Genomic DNA, 21,158 nt, shown 5'->3' on the forward strand with positions numbered 1-21,158 from the left:
TGTGCTAATCACGGAAGAAAAGCACGAAAGACGATATGTTGGGTATAAACGATGAACAGCAGTGATGAATATCCGATTTTTATGAAGTTTTGAGGAGAAGAAATCTCTCCGATATGTGTGATGAGCTCAGATGAGCTTTCCGGTGGAATCAAGATGGCTGCCGGCGTGTGAGAAGCGCACTGGCACAACGTGACTAGTGTTTCTCAACGTGATGACGAAAAGATTGTGTGCACGTAGTAACACTCTGCAGAACGTTGTGAAGTGTCACATAGATCCTTGTCATCAGACGTCATGAAGAAACAAACAAAATGGTCAAGCAGGGTCCGGATTTAAAAGTAAACACCTGCCGCTGTGTGCCGGTAAGAGTTGAAAGTAAACGCTTTAGTAAAAGTAAATATAGCCTATGTTGCACTCTAGTGTGCCAATTTGTGCTCACGTCGGAGTGTACAAAAACAAAGAGGCTATTAAATAAATGTAAAGTACCTTTTCTGAACGATGTGAAGATCTAACGGCCACAGCGATGAGTAGATCTTGTAAACATATTGAAGAGAAAGTCCAAAAATAGAATAGCAAAACTGCAAAAATGTGCAGTAAATCACGAAGTGAAGAAATCCAAATTAGAAAATATATGTATCCATGGATTTGAAGATAAAGAAATAATTAACGAGGTTTAGAAAATAATCCAAGGTCGGTGGGTCTTGAGAAAAAAAAACTTCGCCAATAATTGTAGGAAGTTCAATCTTCAGGTTGAATTAAATATGAATCCAAAGCAAGTATAGTTAAAAGAAGATTTATTCCATACAAGGAACCCACGACTGATCTAGCGAAGAGCAGATAGTAAAATGAAAGATGCACATACAACATTCTAGAACAAAGAATACAAAGCAGACATACCTTCCTTAAAGGTATAAATACCCATACCTAGAAATGCACTCTCTACAGCCAACAAAGACAACTCTCCTTTCACCTCTGATGCACCAACGCTTGCTCTCAACCACCACCTTTCTCCACCTCTGAACCCTATACCCCAACTCCCCTCCCCCGACTTCCCCCTGCCTTCCACCGCCAATTGCACCCCCTCCTGTTTCCATCGAGCCACACAACATGCCGTGCTCTGCCATAGTCTCTCTGGAAAATAAGCTAGGCTCTCTCATAACCTCCATCTCCCAACTTGAAGCTACCATTTCACTTCTAAGCTCCAAGATTTCCACTTTTCCGTACACCTCAACTCCTTTGGAAAACACTCACCTTCCCACGAGATGCATCTCGCCCCCACACCCCATAATAGCCAAGCATAACCTGTCGTCTGCAAACATAGCTAACTTACACAAGCCCTCGAACCCCACCCTTCTTCAACTTTCATCTCCAAGTAGCCCTGCGCCGTCTGCTCCACAACTGCAGATCTGCAATAAAACACAAACTTGAAATCTCCAACACCATCATACTTCACAATATTGACATGCTCTTCCTCACAGAGACCTAGTTCAACGATACCTCTCACTCTACGTTTGGTCTCCTAGTACCCACAGGTTATTCTATATTTAGAAATGACAGAATTGACAAAGTTGGGGAAGGTGTTGCAGTCATCTTTATAAACTCCCTTCAACTTAAGGCTCTTCCTAGCAGCTCCTTCCGCACTTTTGAACGCCTATCCCTTGAACTTCAATTGCACCTATGCTCACCCCTCAGATTCCATGCCATTTACCGTCCGCCTTGTAGCGGCCCCTCGTTTATGGAGGAACTCACTGACTTCATTAGCGACCAATACTCGCAAAGTGACAATCAGATCTTCGTGGGTGACTTCAATCTCCACTGGGGCTCGTCTCAAGACTCTTCTGCGAGTTTGCTGGACACCTTCCTCTCAGCAAACTATCTTATCCAACACTGCACAGAAACAACACACTCTAAGGGCTCAATCCTGGACCTTGTTATTTCGACGACAGGCATGCTTACTATCGCTACCCCTATTCATGCAGGCTGGTCTGACCACCTCCTCATCCCATTCTCACTTCCCCTATCACACTCTATAACTCTCTGCCAACCTAAGAGGGCTACCTCCTGGTTCCATGACACTAAAAATATTGACCTCAGTGCCCTCTGTGAATCAGCTTTGTTATCACTTCCAAGGCTGGACCCGAACCTAGATGTTAACGAACTCACCTCCCAATGCCTCACAGTCCTTGCAGTGAATGTGAATAACGTCGCTCCTCTCCAAAGCAAAAAGAAAAGGCCCACTCCCTCAGCACCTTGGTTCAACAAATCCCTCTATGAAGAAAGGAAGTACCTAAGATTCCTGGAGAAACAATGGAGACAAGCGCCCTCCACCGATAATTTGGCCACGCTTCGTTCAGCAAGATCTGAGTACCACAAGCACATCTTCCTTGGAAAAGCGTTGCACTTCAGAACCCTCCTCAACTCAGCCAAAAATAGACCCCAAAAACAATTCGATCTCATCAAGAATCCAAACTGCTCTCCCCCAACCTCCTAGTTGGAAGATTCTACAAAGAAAGCAGCGGAATTCGCTATATTCTTTGACGAGAAAGTGAAATCACTTGTGGATCAGGTCAGTCATCTTACCCCTCCAGAGGAGCGCAAATCCTTAGCCATTTGGCAGAACTTTGACCCCCATCTCCGAAGATGCCCTCCTCAAATGCATCCTCGAAACAAAGCCCTCCAACCATTATCTTGACCTCATCCCTAGTGCCATTGCCATTGACTTCTATACCCATTCTCTGTCCTATTGGACCACTTTGGTTAACCTCTCCCTCTGTCAAGGCTCCCTTCCTGTTTCCTTCAAAACTGGGCAGGTCACCCCTCTGCTTAAAAACCCCACTGCTGATGCGAACGACCTCAACAACTTCCGCCCCATCACTAACCTACCTTTTCTTGCGAAAATCACAGAAAGATGTGCAGCGAAACAACTCTCTCGTCATATCAAGGACAATGATCTTCTTGACAATTTCCAGTCCGAATTCATTCAAAACTGCAGCACTGAAACCGCACTGCTGCAAGTGATTGATGAAGCGCTGCGGCCACTCGATTCTGGGGAGTCTTATCTTCTTATTCTCCTTGACCTTTCTGTAGGCTTTGACACAGACAATCACAACACTCTCCTTAACACTCTTCAACAGAGAATGGGCATGGAGGGCACTGTGCTTAAATGGCTTGCTTCCTTCCTCTCTGATAGATCCAAAATGATCAAAATAGCGTATAGTCTTTCATCTCCTTTGGCGGTAGGTCAAGATGTTCCTCAAGGCTCTATACTTGCACCCAAATTGTTCAATCTTTATTTAGAAACATTAGGAAATCTCCTAAGCAAATCCGGGATCCACTATCATCTCTATGCGGACGACACTCAAATCTACCTCAAGGTTGCCTCCACTCACGATCTCTTCATCCTAAGCTCTACTCTCGATTCCATTCAAAACTGGGTGTTAAATCAACTGATTCTGAATCCCTCTAAAACTGAATTCCTCCTCCTCACTTTCTTCTCCCTCGGTTCAATCATGGATGGATCCGATGAATCTACTTAACAATAAACCCATCATTGTCGACAGCGCAAAATCCCTTGGTGTCATTCAACACAAAACTCATTCTACTCTCCCACATAAATTCCATTGCAAAGTCTGCTCAATACCAACTGCGGCTTCTTTGGAGGATTTGTTGCTTCTTCCTGGAGCATGACCTTAAAACTCTGGTTCTCTCCAGACTGGACTACTGCAACTCTCTTCTTACTGGCGTCCCCAAATCCCTCATGTCCCCCCTTAAATCTGTTCTCCATTCAGCAGCTCGTTTCATATATGGGGCCAAAAGAAGCGACAACATCACATCCATTTTATCCACCCTCCGTTGGCTTCCCATTGAGGCAAGATCTATCTACAAGACTGCCTGTATCACCCACAAAGCCATGCACTCCTCCTCTCCTCGCTACCTGGCGAATAAACTGAAACTCTCTGGAGGCTCTAGACCATCACGTAATGCGGAACATCTATTGCTTGAACCTCCCACTTTCAAGAAGGAAAGGTTGATGGCCCAATCCTTTTCAGGCAACGCAGTGAGAATCTGAAACTCACTTCCGCCTCAGCTCCAGACCACCACCTCTTCCCAGGCCTTGAAAACTGACCTCAAAGCTCTCCTCCTTCAAAGACACTGCCAAATGTAATTCACACCCTCTCTATTATCTGAAGGAAGTCCTTCCATTATAGGAAATCCTGCTCTACATGACTATAGAAGTGCCTTAACAATGTATTCATGTGGTTTGAGAGTCTGCCATTTATTGCAGTATTAAACTTCTACTTGTATTGTGTACTCCTTTGTAACATGCACACTGTAGTATGTTCCATTATAACTTGTCTGATATGATGCTCAGCCATTGTCATTGCACTAAGAATGTTGGTATGTAGAACGTTAGATAGAGAGTTATGTCAGTTGCTGAAGGGGCTGAGCAGGAGACATATTGCTCCTGGTGGGGTTCGTACTTTTATACCCATTTACTGAATAAACTACATGGAAATATAATCTTCTGGATTCTACTCGTTTATCCTCCATACTACACACACACCACTTTCACTCTTGTATGTATCGTTTGCTACCTCTTGTATTGTTTGCTTTTGATACATGCACATTTGCCACCATTGCCCCATATAACGTAAGGTTTGTTCTTGTGTTTTGAGTATCTGCCATTTAGTGCAGTATTATACCTCTATTTGTACGCTTTTGTAACATACACACGTCACTGTAACGTATTGTTTGCTACCTCTTGTATTTGGTTTGCTCTTGATACATGCACAATTGTCACTATTAGCTTATGTAACGTAACGTTTGCTTTTGTAACATGCTGACTTGTAATGTTTCCTCATGTTTCACTACTTTTCCTATTGTGAAGCGCTCCGACACCTTCGGGTAAAGTCCGCGCTATACAAAAACGCATAACATAAATAAAAAAATGCCACGCCTTGTATGGAGCTACCAGGATGCACCATACACGTGCATGACCCTGTGAGCTGCATGCCCCGCAGGTGGAAGCACCGTCCCTCATCCATGAGAGCGCAGTCACAATAGCAGCTGGAATGCATCGCACTGTGTGACCCTGTGCGTGAGGGCTCGTAACACGTGGAAGTCTCACAGGCACGATTGCGGTTTCAATGCACTCACGGTGACCCGAAGAGCACCCCAGTCGGAGCGAGGGCGAGCAACACAAGCATTTGCAATGCAATAGGTCTCGCATTTATGCGAGTTTTGCTGTTGCCATTGTAAATTACAATGCCTTTTATGTAGGTTTTAAAAACCACATCTTTAAAAAAAGGCATTGTCATATACAATGCCAATAGCTCAAACTGGAGTAAATGCGAGACGTATTGCATTGCAAATGCTTGTTTTGGTAGGCACGGGGAGATTAAGTGATTTGCCCAGAATCACAGGATGTGGAGTCGACCCCGAGGCTCCAACCTTGGTTTCCCAGCTCCACAGTCGGCAGTCTAGCAGTGAGACCACATTTAGGCTGCCAAGCAAGCTCGAAGTCTTTACAAATGCTTAATAATAAAAACAAATAAAATATTAGGGGGCGGGGGGAAATCTTGTCATCAATCAAACTCAAGTATGCATCTTGTCAATTAACTCACCACCTCCTTGGCTCGAACATTGAAGTCCCCCTTAGGGCGGTTCTTCCTGAAGAGCTCATCTTTACTGCTGTTGTCCAGGGCTACTCCCAGGGCCTTGTTTCTTGTTTTCACTGTTTTGACACTAGCTTTGAAGAGCAGGGTGATGTCCACGGCCATATCTGCCTCTTCTACGAGAGTCTCGTATCCCCTGCTATACTCACTAGTTCCACTTCCAGTCGTCAATGGGCAGGTTGGATTGAGTCTTGAACGTCACCATTCTACGACGGCTCAGAGGCGTTTGCAAACTGCTGAACATTACACTGAGTGAAGGTGGCTCTACCGGGCTTCGCGAGCAAGCGGCCATCTTAAAAATGTAACAGCGACGTAGCTATAAGCAGAAATTCAGTTTAAATATGTCAATGCTACTGAAATAGTCTTTGGACCTTCAAGGGTATCCGTTTTCAGAAAATGTTAATTTGAAATGAGTAAGAAAAATGATTGGCCAACTGCGGACCAAATGTATTTATCACGCAGTCACTTATTCTCATTCTTGGTGCTGTACCTTTTTCGCCTGCCCCAATAACAAATGAGTTGATAAACTGGGAACTACATGCATTCTGATAACTGTAAGTTTGTGTTGTTGTATGAGGAAGAAGCTTTCTAGCGTCCTCTTTCAAGTAAGGTTTTGCCCACATTTAATATGGCAGCCGGCGTGTAGAGTCCACGCCCCTAGGCTGACGCCGGATAATGAACTCCCCCATGCGATACAGCCACTTTGAAGAGTTTTGCCCACAACTGACATGGTCGTCACCATCAGACACGCCCCCAGGCTCGGTAGGCTGAAGTTGCTCTCCTGGGCTCCAACGTTTCCTGTTGACAGTGGTGGTAACACCTTGTACCGCAGCGAGTTCTTCGGGGCGATGGGCGCGGAGAGTAGTGCTCTTCGAGGCTGTACACTTCAGGAGCCCTCCTGGACCTTGCCTTCCGGCCTCTCCATCCACCCGGCATTGCTGCGGGACGGGCGGTTATGCACTGTTTTCATCTACCAGCCCGACAATCAGAACAAGGTTCACAAGGCAGCACAGGTACCGAGGGGGTTCAGACAGATATTTAAACGCGAGATTTGAAATCGCAGCCTATTCCAGAGAGATTTAAGATTATGGTTACCCTGGAGCCCTACATGGGGAGACTTGGTGTGAATGATCTGACAGAAGAATATTTTTTCGTAGCTAATAGATGGGAGAACACCCTAGAAGGGCCTGTTAGAGGAGCCCAGAGAAATTAAATCTCGAGCGTAAGTAAATTACAGGAGTCAGATTGTATATGGTGTAGTGGATCCAGTTGTGCCATGTAGAATTTGTACATTAGATCACATACATGTAGCAAAAAATAAGGTGAATTCTGCTGCTTAAATGAATATCCCACCTCGCCGCCGCCAAGACCTGGAACACCATCCCATTGAGCCCACAACAGACCCAAGACCTGCTGACCTTCAGGAGACTTCTCAAGACCTGGCTGTTCCATCAGTAGAGGTCACCCTCTCCCCTCCCCAGCGCCTTGAGACCCTCACGGGTATGAATCGCGCTCTACAAATGGTTGATTGATTGAATATACCGTCCAATTTCCAGGGTGGAGCTTGAATGAACTGAAATAGTCTCAATAGCAATTGATTACCTGTCCCGAATTCCATATGCCAGGAACTATATCAATTGGAAACCATTTGTGATTGGTGAACACAGTTTTCCATTTGTGACAAGCAAAGAAAGCATGTCTAGAGATACAGATTACCAACTAGGGGGTTTTCATTTGGAGGTAATATGGTGTCGTATGTATGTGCGTAGAGGATACAAAATCTGAAATGTGAAAAGAATACGCTTTGAAAAAAAAGTTCTTAATATGCTTGAGCTCTGAAATGTATCCCATGCTTCACCAGTATTCAAATTCGTTTTAGCATTGAATTTAGGAAGGCAGAGCATAGGAATAAAGCGTACAACACAGGCTAGTTTTATAATCTGGGGCCAGAGATGACACACGCTGTGTCTGGACGCAAAGGTGCTCATGAATGTTCAATATGTCAGAACATTTGATGGTAGTTTGCATCAGATACTGGCTGGTTGCTCATACTCGTCTGCCTTTTTGTAGAATTAATAGTAAGACTTGTGCCTGTTACTCACATCAAGGAGAGAAGGCTCCAGTTAACTATGACAGCTGACTAACACAAAAGCACACTTTGTTACAGCAAGTGCCCGACAAGTGTATCAAGCCAGTGTGCAGCCATTAAGTAGAACAGGAGAGTAGTTGCGAGCAGCCGTTGGTGGGCTTAGACTGTGAACTTCTTTTGCAGATACACATGTAAGATTCACGAACACCATGTCGGTTTAAAAGTAATTAAACTGTGCAGAGTAATGTGGTACTTGAAGGCATCACAAAATACTGGCCTCGCTACGTTGTTGTTTGGCTCATATCTTCCTTGGTATGTACGTATGTGACTTTAGAGCGCAGCCTTTTCAACAAATCAATGGAGTACTTTACAATACATGGGTAATAAAATGGAGCACGAAGAAAAGGTCGGACGTGAGAGAGTACAGAGAAGATAAGAGGTGGGGGTTAGTGGTGGGTGGAGAAATAGTGTCGAAGGAAGGTTGCTAGAGGAGCAGGGGATATTGTGCATTACTGATGAAGATGGACGTTTGATGCCCTCTGCTTGACTGCAGGCAGTGCTAGGGGAAGTTTTCCAAATTGTCAGGAGGGGATTATTGTGCAAGATTGGGTCAATGATAAGTGGTTGTTGGCGATCTGCAATTAGGCAGGGAGTGGGGAGACAGGTCAGGTTTAGTTATGAGAAAGACTGCATTTCTTCAGTTGCTTAAAAAAATAGTACAGTAAGAAGTACACAGAAAAAATAGTACAGTAAGAAGTACACAGAGAAAATGGGTATGATCACCCTCTTCAGTCATTGGTTTTCATGTAATTTTTTCTGGGTTACATTTGCTTGGATTGTGTTGTACATTGAGGCCATGATATTTTGTAGATCATTACATTGTCCCATAGGTGTTTCCATTATGTTTTGGTGATCGTAAATCAAGTAGCCCCTTAGTTAAACTGCAGGTGCTACGTGTAACATTTAAATAGGTGATTAGCCTGAATGGATTTTTGAGCCTGTCATAAGAGACTTGTGATTTACTAACTGCCCATATGCATTTATTTGTTTTAATTTGTTGTCAAGATTCCAGATTGGATTTATAGCTTCTTTTGTTCATGTAGTAAAGACGCACACTTTGATTTTCTTAAATATCCTAGAAAATACTGCCCTTTGTAAATAGTATTTACTATGCAATACTTAGCTGTGTAGGGGTTTAACCTGTTCAGTGGTATGGACAAGATGGTCTCGTCCTCATCGCAGCCCCAGTCATGCTCATAACGAGACCACCTGGTACATGCACCCACTGCAAGGAAACACGCTGGTATGTTCACCAGAGTGATTTCCTTTTCACATTTTCAGCTCGTGCTTTTGAGGAAGAGTTTCCCCACCAGACCAAGATTTCCCCCCCCCCCCAGTTTGTAATGATGATGCATGTTGCGCTGACGTTATTACAGTCAAAGTAAAATGACCAACTCTTTTCAGTTTTGCTTCATGGTTGCTCGAAGGCATATCCCAGCCCCTCCCTGAGCAGTGACTTAAGTAGGGGATTTGTTGTTGGATAGGTGAGACTATTACCTTTCCTATGGTATAGCTCTGTAGTCGATTCCTATTTGGGGATCAACGCAGGAAGGTGATTTCCAAACAGGATCTTCCACCAGACTCCAAGAAGTACTCTTACCCCCCCCACCCCCGCCCCCCCCCCCCCCCGGGGTAGTTAGTAGGTTATTACTGTCAATCCACCCCCAGGGGTGCAGCAAAACAATGGGGTGACCCAGTGTCCCTCAGAACCTGGCTATTTATGAAGAAAATACAATGGTATGCGTAACTAACGTCTTATACAAGTAATTGAATTATACTGTTACTTATGCATAATCCTCTCATGTAACAACAAAACAATTTCATCCAAACGGAACACACGAAAGAGAACACAGTTTGATGGGTAATACGTTCAATTACTAGTATAAGAAATTAGATACGCACACCCGACATACCCCCAGGTGTGAGCAGGAAGCCCACTAGACACCAGGGATGGCACTTTCTTTGGAAAAATAACCTGCAACAATCTTTCTGCCCCCTTAGGGGCAGATAATGGGTGCTTACCGTTAATCTTCGCCCCAGAGGGGGGCATAAACCCAAAGAACCAAGCGCTAAACAAATGTCATAAACTAAACTAGAAGTTTATTTGGATGAGGGAGTGCCCCAACTATCCCGAGCCACAAAAGTATTTCACCCCTCTCTGGGGGCAGATACGAGGTTAATATCTCCAATCTGCCCCTTGGTGGGGTTGGGGGGGGGGGAAGCAGAAAGCCCACTAGACACGCAGATATTTTTTTGCCTTTCAATAAGGTGTGGGGCGTTCCAACAGGTATCTGTCCCATCCTGTACCCCCCCCCCCCCCCCCCACACACACATTACCACCAGCAGTCTTTTTTTCTTCCTGGGGTGGGGGAGGAGGAGATAGGCCTTTATCCATTCCACATGCCTGAAGGGGGCAGAATGCCCACTATACCCTAACAAGGTTTTTTGGAGGGGTAGAGTTGACCCTCTTGCAATGGGCTTGTGCTTCCCTCATGGTCATGGCTAGAAGTCTTTCTGACCCTCCCCCCTGCCCTCCGGGGCATATACCATGTTTCTTCATCCATTCTGCCCTTTGGCGGTGGACCAAAATCCTTCCAGACCTTTGTTTTGGGAATAAAAAAAGGGTGGAGCCATCCCGCCGAACCCTTGGGCCAAACCTTCAGCATCCAGATTATCAAACATTTTTCTGCTCCCACAGGGGGCCAAGAAGGAGTTTACCCTAATTAGCCCCTCATGGGTAGGGGGCAGAAGGCCTGCTGCATACCATGAATAATTTTTATAGAATAATGGGATGGGGTCTGGTCCATCTTGACATCAGGCCCAACCTTTCTTCTCACCTGGGTACTAAAGCATCTCCATCCCTAAGGCAAGAAAGAGGACATTTGGCTACTTATAGGTGTTGTTTTTCCAAATGGGCCAGTAGAGAGAGCAAAATCTCAGCATTGTTTCACTTGCCATGCTGGATGGCTGCATGTTTCGGGCTCTGGCCGGCCGCCATCTTGGAACACCTACCAAACCCATACATTCCTCAAAACTAGACACCAGAGGGAGTCCAAGGTGGTTTTCCTTGCGTAGATTCCACAATATTTTCCTACCCACAATACTCAACCTTTGTCTAAAATCATGCATTTGTGTGACATAAACTTCCAGATCCTGCAGGAATCCCAAAAATTCAACTAGCGATACCCTACTTGTCCTGCTAAAACACTACCCCGTTTGTGTGGCTGAGGCTTGCTCCTGCAACAGGCACAGATCAAACCAGTCAATGGAGATTCCACAGGTGTATTCAGAAATGTCTTGGTATGGTAGATTTCTTTGGGTGGCAGCTGAGCCAGATCTGTATCAGCGGTCATTGTAAAATGGATTCTGCTGCATGAAATATGTTTCCAAATTATGATTTGTGTTGCAGGCTCAGCCACACATTTGGGGTACCGTTTTTATCGAAAGACATGTGGAAACTCAGAATAGTAAAACATTTGTTATTACTAATAGGATTTCTCTGCATTTGTGGCTTCCAAATGTAACCCAGTGTGCCAGAAAGAAAAAATGTTGCAAAATGCCCTCTGAATCACATGATAGTATGGGTAACCCCAAATTCAGAGATGACAAATAACCACTGTTTCTAAACTCAGTATCTTGTATACATTCCAAAAATACATAGTTTTCCATGATATCTGTTTTTAATTTCTTTATATTTTATCATATGATTTGGTACACAGTAAAAAGTCATTTGTAAGTTGCGGCTTAGTTTACTCGTCTGGGTATTGTATGTATTTGGGGAACCTACAAACCTTGCATATCACCATAACCAGAAGGATCTGTCAGTCTTAACAATATAAGGTTTTGGAAATCAGCCATCTTAACAAGAAGCTACTGATGAAAATGATGTCACAAATATTTTTTTTTCTACTAATTTTCACATAATTTGTTTTATCTCAACAGTTTTTTTAGGGAAACCTTGAGGAATCTACACAAATGACCCCTTGCTGAATTTAGTATTTTGCTGACTTTCGATTTCATAGAGGTAAACTTGTGCCCAGTGATAAGGTGCTGGAGGCACTGCGACCTTCCTTGAACTGTGATACATGTTCTGTGGGAGTGCCCTAGACTAAAATAATTCCGGAATGAAATTTTGACTGACATAGATAATTATTTTTTGAAACACATATATACTCAGATTTCCCACATATGCCATACTGGGACTCCCCAACTCAATTACATATCCACTTTAATCGTGAAGAGGTCATAGTATAGCTCTCGCACTAGGGGCTCCGTGCCAGTCTATACTAGCACTCTGGGGAATGGATAATGTGCTGAACTAACTGAACTGGCTACATCACATCTGGCATGTGCTTGGTATGGAGAGGTTCTCTTTGACACTTACACTGCAAGGGTATTCTTACAGAGAACTCTGGCAGCCATATATCACGCTCATCTTCCAAAAATTTATGGAACCGACCTGGCCCAGAAATCTGAGATTGCTTTGATTGACCGTACCAATAGCATGATTAGGTTAGGGCACAGCTTTCCAAACTTTTCATGTTGGTGACACACTTTTTGGAGATGCATCTTTTTGGGACACTAAGGCAGTGTAGACAGTTTGGTTTGTGGCCGAGAGCCGCACCGGTGGGTGCGGTGTCAGTGGGGGAGGGGCTGGGCTACAACAACAAACAAGCACTGGCGTTGCCAATAGGTTTCGCATTTGGAAAGTTGGAGCTATTGGTTTTGTAAATGACATTTTATATTTATATATTGTTATTGACAATGCCAATAACGATATATAAATATAAAATGTCATTTACAAAACCAATAGCTCCAACTTTCCAAATGCGAAACCTATTGGCAAAGCCAGTGCTTGTTCATCCATTACTGGGTTCTAATTCCAGTGCAAAGAGGAAGTGGCGCGGTGCAAACCTGCCAGTCAGCTGTATTTTGCGTATAATCAGGCTCCAGGAGGGGGTCACTGTAAAGCGCGCACAGGATCACTTATAACTGAGCTCAGGGTCTGCAGGAGAAGGGCTGGTGTGTAGGTAAATAAATTATGTTTAGAGAGAGAAGAATGGAGGATATTTTAAGGCTGCATCTGACAATACGCAAGCTCCTGTGGCATCGCAGTGGCAAAACTCAAAATTACGGAGCTGTGAACCTCTCATAATTCTTAGATATTCATTTGCTTTCGGATAATGGGGGCTCCCCATGAGTTAGGGGATCTCTGATGGTCTACACAAACATAGAAAACCAGGGGGGTCAAATGGGTTAGTTTATAGACCATTACACCTCACAACCCAAAACATAATACCAATAATCAAAAGACGAGGTGTGTAGTCACTGAAGAGTGTGCTGTTCTGTAGACACTGTAGACAAACGTGGAAACCCAATTTACCCTTGTAGGCTTGGGCGATTGGTAGTTAGGATAAAGAGTAGCTACAAGGGATTTTGTTTAGAATCTTACTCAATTATTTTTTAGATTCTTAGTTCTAGCAATAGAACCCACAGTATCCTCAGGATAACTTAATGACTTGGTTAGACACTATTATCAAATGACAATACATTCATTGTGAACAAATTTAGAAATGACAAGTAAAAAGAGGCATACAGCAAGGAAGGGTGTAAAGTTAAAAAGATTATTTATATTGATATAAATCACAAAATGAGAAAAATTAAATGGGGATGCAGGTTGAACAAAACAATACAAAGACTATTATGAAGAGCAACAAATATACATTTCAATGACAATTCATAACAGTAAAATAAACTCTAAAGATATATGTAAAGGAAACCAAATACGACAATATATCTAGGTATCCTGTGGCAAAAATGCCTGGGGAGATTATCTTTAGGTCGACGTTTCGGTCTTTTAGGCTGTCGTCAACAAGCCCATCATCAGGACTAGTTATTTTTGTGGAGAAACCCCTTGAGAGGACCAGAGGAAGTAAATGGTCTTAGTGGAATTGATGAAGTTTACACTCTGAGGTGGTTATTTGATCACGCTGAGAGTATTGCTAAGGGTCACGAAACGTATCTTTCTTAGAAGAAGACTCTTGTGAGAATGGTTCAAAATTCTTTGAGTGAAAAAGACAGGAGTATAACCCATAGACCAAAATGGGACTGGGTATGTAGAATATAACAAGAAACAATGTCCCACTAGGTATCAATAACAGAGACAATTCAGATTTTTGCATACAGTACGTATTGCAAGAAAGGAACACCAGGGAGTCTCAATACATTTTGTGAGAAGGTTATTAATCACCAGTTACAATAAACACGGGAAGCACAGTTAAAAGGCAGCACTGTACATGAAAAGCAATCATGAAGCAACCCAAATGACACTTGGTGAAAATGTGATGACGCAGTGATAGTGACGACGCAAGTGAAAGTGAAAGACAGCGTGGTCGGCGCAAAGTGATAAAAACAATCAATTAAAGGCTTTCACATTGAATATATACAAATAGACCAGTTCAATTTGGCATGGTGATAAGCCTATTGGTAGTGCGCCGTGAAATCGCGCTGTTGTTGTCGACGGCGTTTCGATCCTCTATGATTCGGGATCCTCTTCAGGACAGGGTTGGCGTTGAATTAGGGTGCTGGAAAATGGGAGCACTGACTGGATCAAGGGGTCAGTCCTCCACAAGGTGGTAGGTCCGGAACCTCGTATACACTTGACTCGCAATTGGTGACTTTCAGCTTCCAGCGATTCAGGCGCCCCACAGATACCTGAAATAACACTCGTTAAGTGTATACGAGGTTCCGGACCTACCACCTTGTGGAGGACTGACCCCTTGATCCAGTCAGTGCTCCCATTTTCCAGCACCCTAATTCAACGCCAACCCTGTCCTGAAGAGGATCCCGAATCATAGAGGATCGAAACGCCGTCGACAACAACAGCGCGATTTCACGGCGCACTACCAATAGGCTTATCACCATGCCAAATTGAACTTGTCTATTTGTATATATTCAATGTGAAAGCCTTTAATTGATTGTTTTTATCACTTTGCGCCGACCACGCTGTCTTTCACTTTCACTTGCGTCGTCACTATCACTGCGTCATCACATTTTCACCAAGTGTCATTTGGGTTGCTTCATGATTGCTTTTCATGTACAGTGCTGCCTTTTAACTGTGCTTCCCGTGTTTAATGTAACTGGTGATTAATAACCTTCTCACAAAATGTATTGAGACTCCCTGGTGTTCCTTTCTTGCAATACGTACTGTATGCAAAAATCTGAATTGTCTCTGTTATTGATACCTAGTGGGACATTGTTTCTTGTTATATTCAAAATTCTTTGAAGCAGCACCAAATGTATGATCTGGTATATAAGTGGTACATATGGGTACTTTCAAGAAATTAGCGATTAATCACGGTGGATAAGTCAAAGTCACCAAATATTTTCTGTCAAATGACAAGCAGAGGTTCGATCATCACTCGGCTAGCATGCAGCAAAAAGCGAGAGTCGTCTTGAAAGCTGTAGACACGTCACAAGCGAGGGTGTGGATAGAAGAATTACACTAGGCTGAAGAAACTCCCATCAGCCCACCATTGTGGCGGAGTCTCATCATGTGGGATACGGATGGTAGATCTAGATCTCGCCCAATCCCATCAAATGATGGTGCAGAGAAGGATAACCAGGGTAACCTTCTAGCCACAGTGTATTTCGAATGGTGCTGATAGTTGTGCAGTGCTCAAAAAGGTATGTGAAAATAAAATTAACTACCAGTGCAGAAAATATGTTTATTAGGAACTGCGCTGGTGTTAAGATTTAAAAACGCCTAATAGTTTGAAAATATAACTATATATTGGCGATGTGCAGTATGGTCGACATGTTTCAGCTTTGTGGAGCAAGAGTCTCCAGCTTTCTTCAGGACCGCGATGAAAAGGGGCTACTGCTAAGTGAACAATTTTACAGTGTAATTGTGAATAATATACATTCTCCTACCAGAAATTTGGAGCCCCAATATTGGCTGGTGGAAAGTGGGATAAGTCCTCCTATTCCCAGCGTTTTGTGGGAAGTCACCTCACCTCACCCGGCACCCGCTCGGGAAAATGAGGTCCCGCTCTGTCCGTCGGTACCTCGATCAATTTCCAAGTGGGAGTGGAGGTAAAAATTCCTGGTAGGAGAATGTCGCCCTCCCTCTGTCGCCCTCCCTCTGCCGCCCTCCCTCTGTCGCCCTCCCTCTGCCGCCCTCCCTCTGCCGCCCTCCCTCTGCCGCCCTCCCTCTGCCGCCCTCCCTCTGCCGCCCTCCCTCTGCCGCCCTCCCTCTGCCGCCCTCCCTCTGCCGCCCTCCCTCTGTCGCCCTCCCTCTGTCGCCCTCCCTCTGTCGCCCTCCCTCTGTCGCCCTCCCTCTGTCGCCCTCCCTCTGCCGCCCTCCCTCTGCCGCCCTCCCTCTGCCGCCCTCCCTCTGTCGCCCTCCCTCAATTTCCAAGTGGGAGTGGAGGTAAAAATTCCTGGTAGGAGAATGTCGCCTTCCCTCTGCCGCCCTCCCTCTGCCACCCTCCCTCTGCCGCCCTCCCTCTGCCGCCCTCCCTCTGCCGCCCTCCCTCTGCCGCCCTCCCTCTGCCGCCCTCCCTCTGTCGCCCTCCCTCTGTCGCCCTCCCTCTGTCGCCCTCCCTCTGTTGCCCTCCCTCTGTCGCCCTCCCTCTGTCGCCCTCCCTCTGTCGCCCTCCCTCTGTCGCCCTCCCTCTGTCGCCCTCCCTCTGTCGCCCTCCCTCTGTCGCCCTCCCTCTGTCGCCCTCCCTCTGTCGCCCTCCCTCTGTCGCCCTCCCTCTGTCGCCCTCCCTCTGTCGCCCTCCCTCTGTCGCCCTCCCTCTGTCGCCCTCCCTCTGTCGCCCTCCCTCTGTCGCCCTCCCTCTGTCGCCCTCCCTCTGTCGCCCTCCCTCTGTCGCCCTCCCTCTGTCGCCCTCCCTCTGTCGCCCTCCCTCTGTCGCCCTCCCTCTGTCGCCCTCCCTCTGTCGCCCTCCCTCTGTCGCCCTCCCTCTGTCGCCCTCCCTCTGTCGCCCTCCCTCTGTCGCCCTCCCTCTGTCGCCCTCCCTCTGTCGCCCTCCCTCTGTCGCCCTCCCTCTGTCGCCCTCCCTCTGTCGCCCTCCCTCTGTCGCCCTCCCTCTGTCGCCCTCCCTCTGTCGCCCTCTGTCTCTGTCGCCCTCTGTCTCTGTCGCCCTCTCTGTCTCTGTCGCCCTCTCTGTCTCTGTCGCCCTCTCTGTCTCTGTCGCCCTCTCTGTCTCTGTCGCCCTCTCTGTCTCTGTCGCCCTCTCTGTCTCTGTCGCCCTCTCTGTCTCTGTCGCCCTCTCTGTCTCTGTCGCCCTCTCTGTCTCTGTCGCCCTCTCTGTCTCTGTCGCCCTCTCTGTCTCTGTCGCCCTCTCTGTCTCTGTCGCCCTCTCTGTCTCTGTCGCCCTCTCTGTCTCTGTCGCCCTCTCTGTCTCTGTCGCCCTCTCTGTCTCTGTCGCCCTCTCTGTCTCTGTCGCCCTCTCTGTCTCTGTCGCCCTCTCTGTCTCTGTCGCCCTCTCTGTCTCTGTCGCCCTCTCTGTCTCTGTCGCCCTCTCTGTCTCTGTCGCCCTCTCTGTCTCTGTCGCCCTCTCTGTCTCTGTCGCCCTCTCTGTCTCTGTCGCCCTCTCTGTCTCTGTCGCCCTCTCTGTCTCTGTCGCCCTCTCTGTCTCTGTCGCCCTCTCTGTCTCTGTCGCCCTCTCTGTCTCTGTCGCCCTCTCTGTCTCTGTCGCCCTCTCTGTCTCTGTCGCCCTCTCTGTCTCTGTCGCCCTCTCTGTCTCTGTCGCCCTCTCTGTCTCTGTCGCCCTCTCTGTCTCTGTCGCCCTCTCTGTCTCTGTCGCCCTCTCTGTCTCTGTCGCCCTCTCTGTCTCTGTCGCCCTCTCTGTCTCTGTCGCCCTCTCTGTCTCTGTCGCCCTCTCTGTCTCTGTCGCCCTCTCTGTCTCTGTCGCCCTCTCTGTCTCTGTCGCCCTCTCTGTCTCTGTCGCCCTCTCTGTCTCTGTCGCCCTCTCTGTCTCTGTCGCCCTCTCTGTCTCTGTCTCCCTCTCTGTCTCTGTCTCCCTCTCTGTCTCTGTCTCCCTCTCTGTCTCTGTCGCCCTCTCTGTCTCTGTCGCCCTCTCTGTCTCTGTCGCCCTCTCTGTCTCTGTCGCCCTCTCTGTCTCTGTCGCCCTCTCTGTCTCTGTCGCCCTCTCTGTCTCTGTCGCCCTCTCTGTCTCTGTCGCCCTCTCTGTCTCTGTCGCCCTCTCTGTCTCTGTCGCCCTCTCTGTCTCTGTCGCCCTCTCTGTCTCTGTCGCCCTCTCTGTCTCTGTCGCCCTCTCTGTCTCTGTCGCCCTCTCTGTCTCTGTCGCCCTCTCTGTCTCTGTCGCCCTCTCTGTCTCTGTCGCCCTCTCTGTCGCCCTCTCTGTCTCTGTCGCCCTCTCTGTCGCCCTCTCTGTCTCTGTCGCCCTCTCTGTCGCCCTCTCTGTCTCTGTCGCCCTCTCTGTCGCCCTCTCTGTCTCTGTCGCCCTCTCTGTCGCCCTCTCTGTCTCTGTCGCCCTCTCTGTCGCCCTCTCTGTCTCTGTCGCCCTCTCTGTCGCCCTCTCTGTCTCTGTCGCCCTCTCTGTCGCCCTCTCTGTCTCTGTCGCCCTCTCTGTCTCTGTCGCCCTCTCTGTCTCTGTCGCCCTCTCTGTCTCTGTCGCCCTCTCTGTCTCTGTCGCCCTCTCTGTCTCTCTCCATCAAAGACATTTATAGAGCGCACTACTTACCCGTAGGGTCTCAAGGCGCTGGGGGGAGGGGGGTGCCGTTACTGCTCGAACAGCCAGGTCTTGAGCTTCTTCCTGAAGGAGAGGTGGTCTTGGGTCAGGCGCAGGTCGGTCGGGAGGGAGTTCCAGGTCTTGGCGGCCAGGTAGGAGAAGGACCTTCCTCCTGTCGTCGCTCTTCGGATGCGGGGGACGGCGGCGAGGGCGTGGTTGGCTGATCGGAGGTGGCGTTTGGGAGCGTAGAAGTTGATTCGGTTGTTGAGGTAGCTTGGGCCTTGGTCGTGTAGGGCTTTGTGTGCGTGGGTGAGGAGGCGGAAGGTGATCCTTTTGTTGACGGGGAGCCAATGCAGATGAGTTTGGCTGAGGCGTTCTGGATCCGCTGGAGTCTCTTCTGGAGCTTGGCGGTGGTACCGGCGTAGAGGGCGTTGCCGTAGTCCAGTCGGCTGGTGACGAGGGCCTGGGTGACGGTCTTCCTGGTCTCGGTGGGGATCCACCAGAAGATCTTTCGTAGCATGCGAAGGATGTTGAAGCATGCCGAGGAGACGTTGTTGACTTGCCTGGTCATGGAGAGGGTGGAGTCCAGGATGAAGCCCAGGTTCCGTGCGTGGTCTGTCGGTTTGGGTGCGGTGCCCAGGGCTGGAGGCCACCAGGAGTCGTCCCAGGCGGAGGGGGAGGAGCCCAGGATGAGGACCTCCGTCTTGTCTGAGTTCAATTTCAGGCGACTGGTCGTCATCCACTCGGCTACCTCTTTCATCCCTTCGTGCAGGTTGGCTCTGGCGGCGGCGGGGTCGTTGGTCAGGGAGAGGATCAGCTGGGTGTCGTCGGCGTAGGAGATTATGTTCAGGTTGTGTTGGCGTGCGATGGCCGCGAGGGGGCTCATGTAGACATTGAAGAGGGTGGGGCTCAGCGAGGATCCTTGAGGGACGCCGCAGATGACTTTGGTGGCCTCTGACTTGTACGGTGGTAGGCGGACTCTCTGTATTCTTCCGTCGAGGAAGGAGATGATCCATTCCAGAGCCTTCTCCTGGATTCCGACGTTGCTGAGGCGTTGAACTAGGGTGCGGTGGCAGACAGTGTCGAATGCCGCGGAGAGGTCCAGGAGGATGAGGGCCGCTGTTTCTCCGTTGTCCATCAGGGCTCGGATGTCATCGGTGGAGGCGATGAGGGCGGTCTCGGTGCTGTGGTTGGCTCGGAAGCCAGACTGTGAGGGGTCGAGGGATCCATTCGTCTCAAGGAAGGCGGCCAGCTGCTTGTTGACTGTCTTCTCGATGACTTTGGCTGGAAACGGGAGGAGCGAGATGGGGCGGTAATTCTTGAGTTCGGTGGGGTCCGCTGTGGGTTTCTTGAGTAGAGCGCTGAGTTCGGCGTGCTTCCAGCTCTCAGGGAAGGTGGCGGTGTCGAAGGATGTGTTGATGATGTCTCGCAGGTGGGGTGCGATGACAGCGTCGGCCTTGTTGAAGACGTGGTGGGGGCAAGGGTCGGTCGGAGATCCGGAGTGGATGGAGTTCATCGTGCGGGCGGTGTCTTCGGTGCTGATCGGAGTCCAGGCGCGGAGGGTGGTGGTGGGGGGTGGTGGTTCGGTCGTGGTGTGCGTTGGTTGGTTGTTGAAGCTGTTGTGTATGTCCGCGATCTTGTTGTGGAAGTATGAGGCGAGGGAGTCGCAGAGGTCTTGCGATGGGGTGATGTCGTTGTTTCCTGCGCTGGGGTTGGATAGCTCTTTCACGATGTTGAAGAGTTCCTTGCAGTTGTGTGCGTTGTTGTCCAGCTGGTCCTTGAATGCAGTTTTCTTGGCGGCGCGGATCAGCTGGTGGTGCTTCCGGGTGGCAAGCTTGAAGGTGGTCATGTTGTCCGGTGTTGGTTCCCTTCTCCAGACTTTCTCGAGGGCTCGGCAGTTCTTCTTGGAGCTCTTGAGTTCGTCGGTGAACCATGGGGCTTTCTTGCTGCCGGGTCTGCTGGGCGGGGTCCTCAGCGGGGCGAGCTCGTCCGCGCAGTTGCTGATCCACTTCGTGAGGTTGTCGGCGGCCTGGCTGGGGTTCGCTGAGCTGGCAGGAGGGTGCTGGCTAAGGGAGGTGGCGAGCTGGTCGGCTGTGATCTTGTTCCAGCTTCTGCGGGCAGCCTGTTGCTGGTGGTGGTGGGTCATCGTTCTTTTGAAGGTGAAGTGGACGCAGCTGTGGTCCGTCCATTGAAGCTCTGTGGCGTGGCTGAAGGCGATGTCTTTGCTGGATGAGAAGACTGCGTCGAGTGTGTGTTCGGCGAGGTGGGTGGGGGTGGACACCAGCTGCTTGAGTCCAAGGTTGGCGAGGTTGTCGAGCAGGGTGCTGATGTTGCGGTCGTTGTTGTTCTCCAGGTGGAAGTTGAGGTCTCCCAGGAGGATGTAGTCAGCGGAGGGGAGGGCGTGCGGGCTGACTAAGTCGGCGATGTCCTTGCTGAATTGGGTGCGTGGTCCCAGAGGTTGGTAGATCAGAATGCCTCTGAGGGTGGTCTTCGGGTCGGTGTGGATCTGGAAGTGCAGGTGTTCGGCGGTGGTGAGGGTGTTGTCGGTGCTGGTCGTGATCCGGATGGTGTTCCTGTGGATGATGGCGATGCCTCCTCCCATCTGGTTGGCTGTGCGGTCCCTCCGGGTGATCT

At 48.4% G+C, this 21,158-nt stretch overlaps 2 protein-coding genes across 3 annotated transcripts in view; one reads left to right on the forward strand and one right to left on the reverse strand.

Moving 5' to 3' along the window:
* STX18 (syntaxin 18) overlaps positions 1–5,891 on the reverse strand; it is a 705,236-nt gene extending 699,345 nt beyond the window's left edge. Inside the window, exon 1 of one of the 2 annotated variants that reach the window (XM_086964282.1) lies at positions 5,622–5,891. In XM_086964282.1, the coding sequence (XP_086820408.1) occupies positions 5,622–5,777 (156 nt within the window). In that variant the 5' untranslated portion in view covers positions 5,778–5,891. The remainder of the gene's footprint in view (positions 1–5,621) is intronic. The other variant, XM_086964291.1, reaches the window with a different exon arrangement.
* Positions 5,892–6,372: 481 nt separating this feature from the next.
* The window catches only part of LOC147748866 (protein-associating with the carboxyl-terminal domain of ezrin-like), a 1,120,148-nt gene continuing 1,105,362 nt past the window's right edge, over positions 6,373–21,158 (forward strand). Inside the window, exon 1 of the mRNA XM_086964312.1 lies at positions 6,373–6,685. Within this exon, the coding sequence (XP_086820438.1) occupies positions 6,401–6,685 (285 nt within the window). The 5' untranslated portion in view covers positions 6,373–6,400. The remainder of the gene's footprint in view (positions 6,686–21,158) is intronic.

The sequence above is a fragment of the Lissotriton vulgaris genome, chromosome 1_1 (genome assembly GCF_964263255.1).
Source record: "Lissotriton vulgaris chromosome 1_1, aLisVul1.2, whole genome shotgun sequence".
NCBI classification, from domain to species: domain Eukaryota; kingdom Metazoa; phylum Chordata; class Amphibia; order Caudata; family Salamandridae; genus Lissotriton; species Lissotriton vulgaris.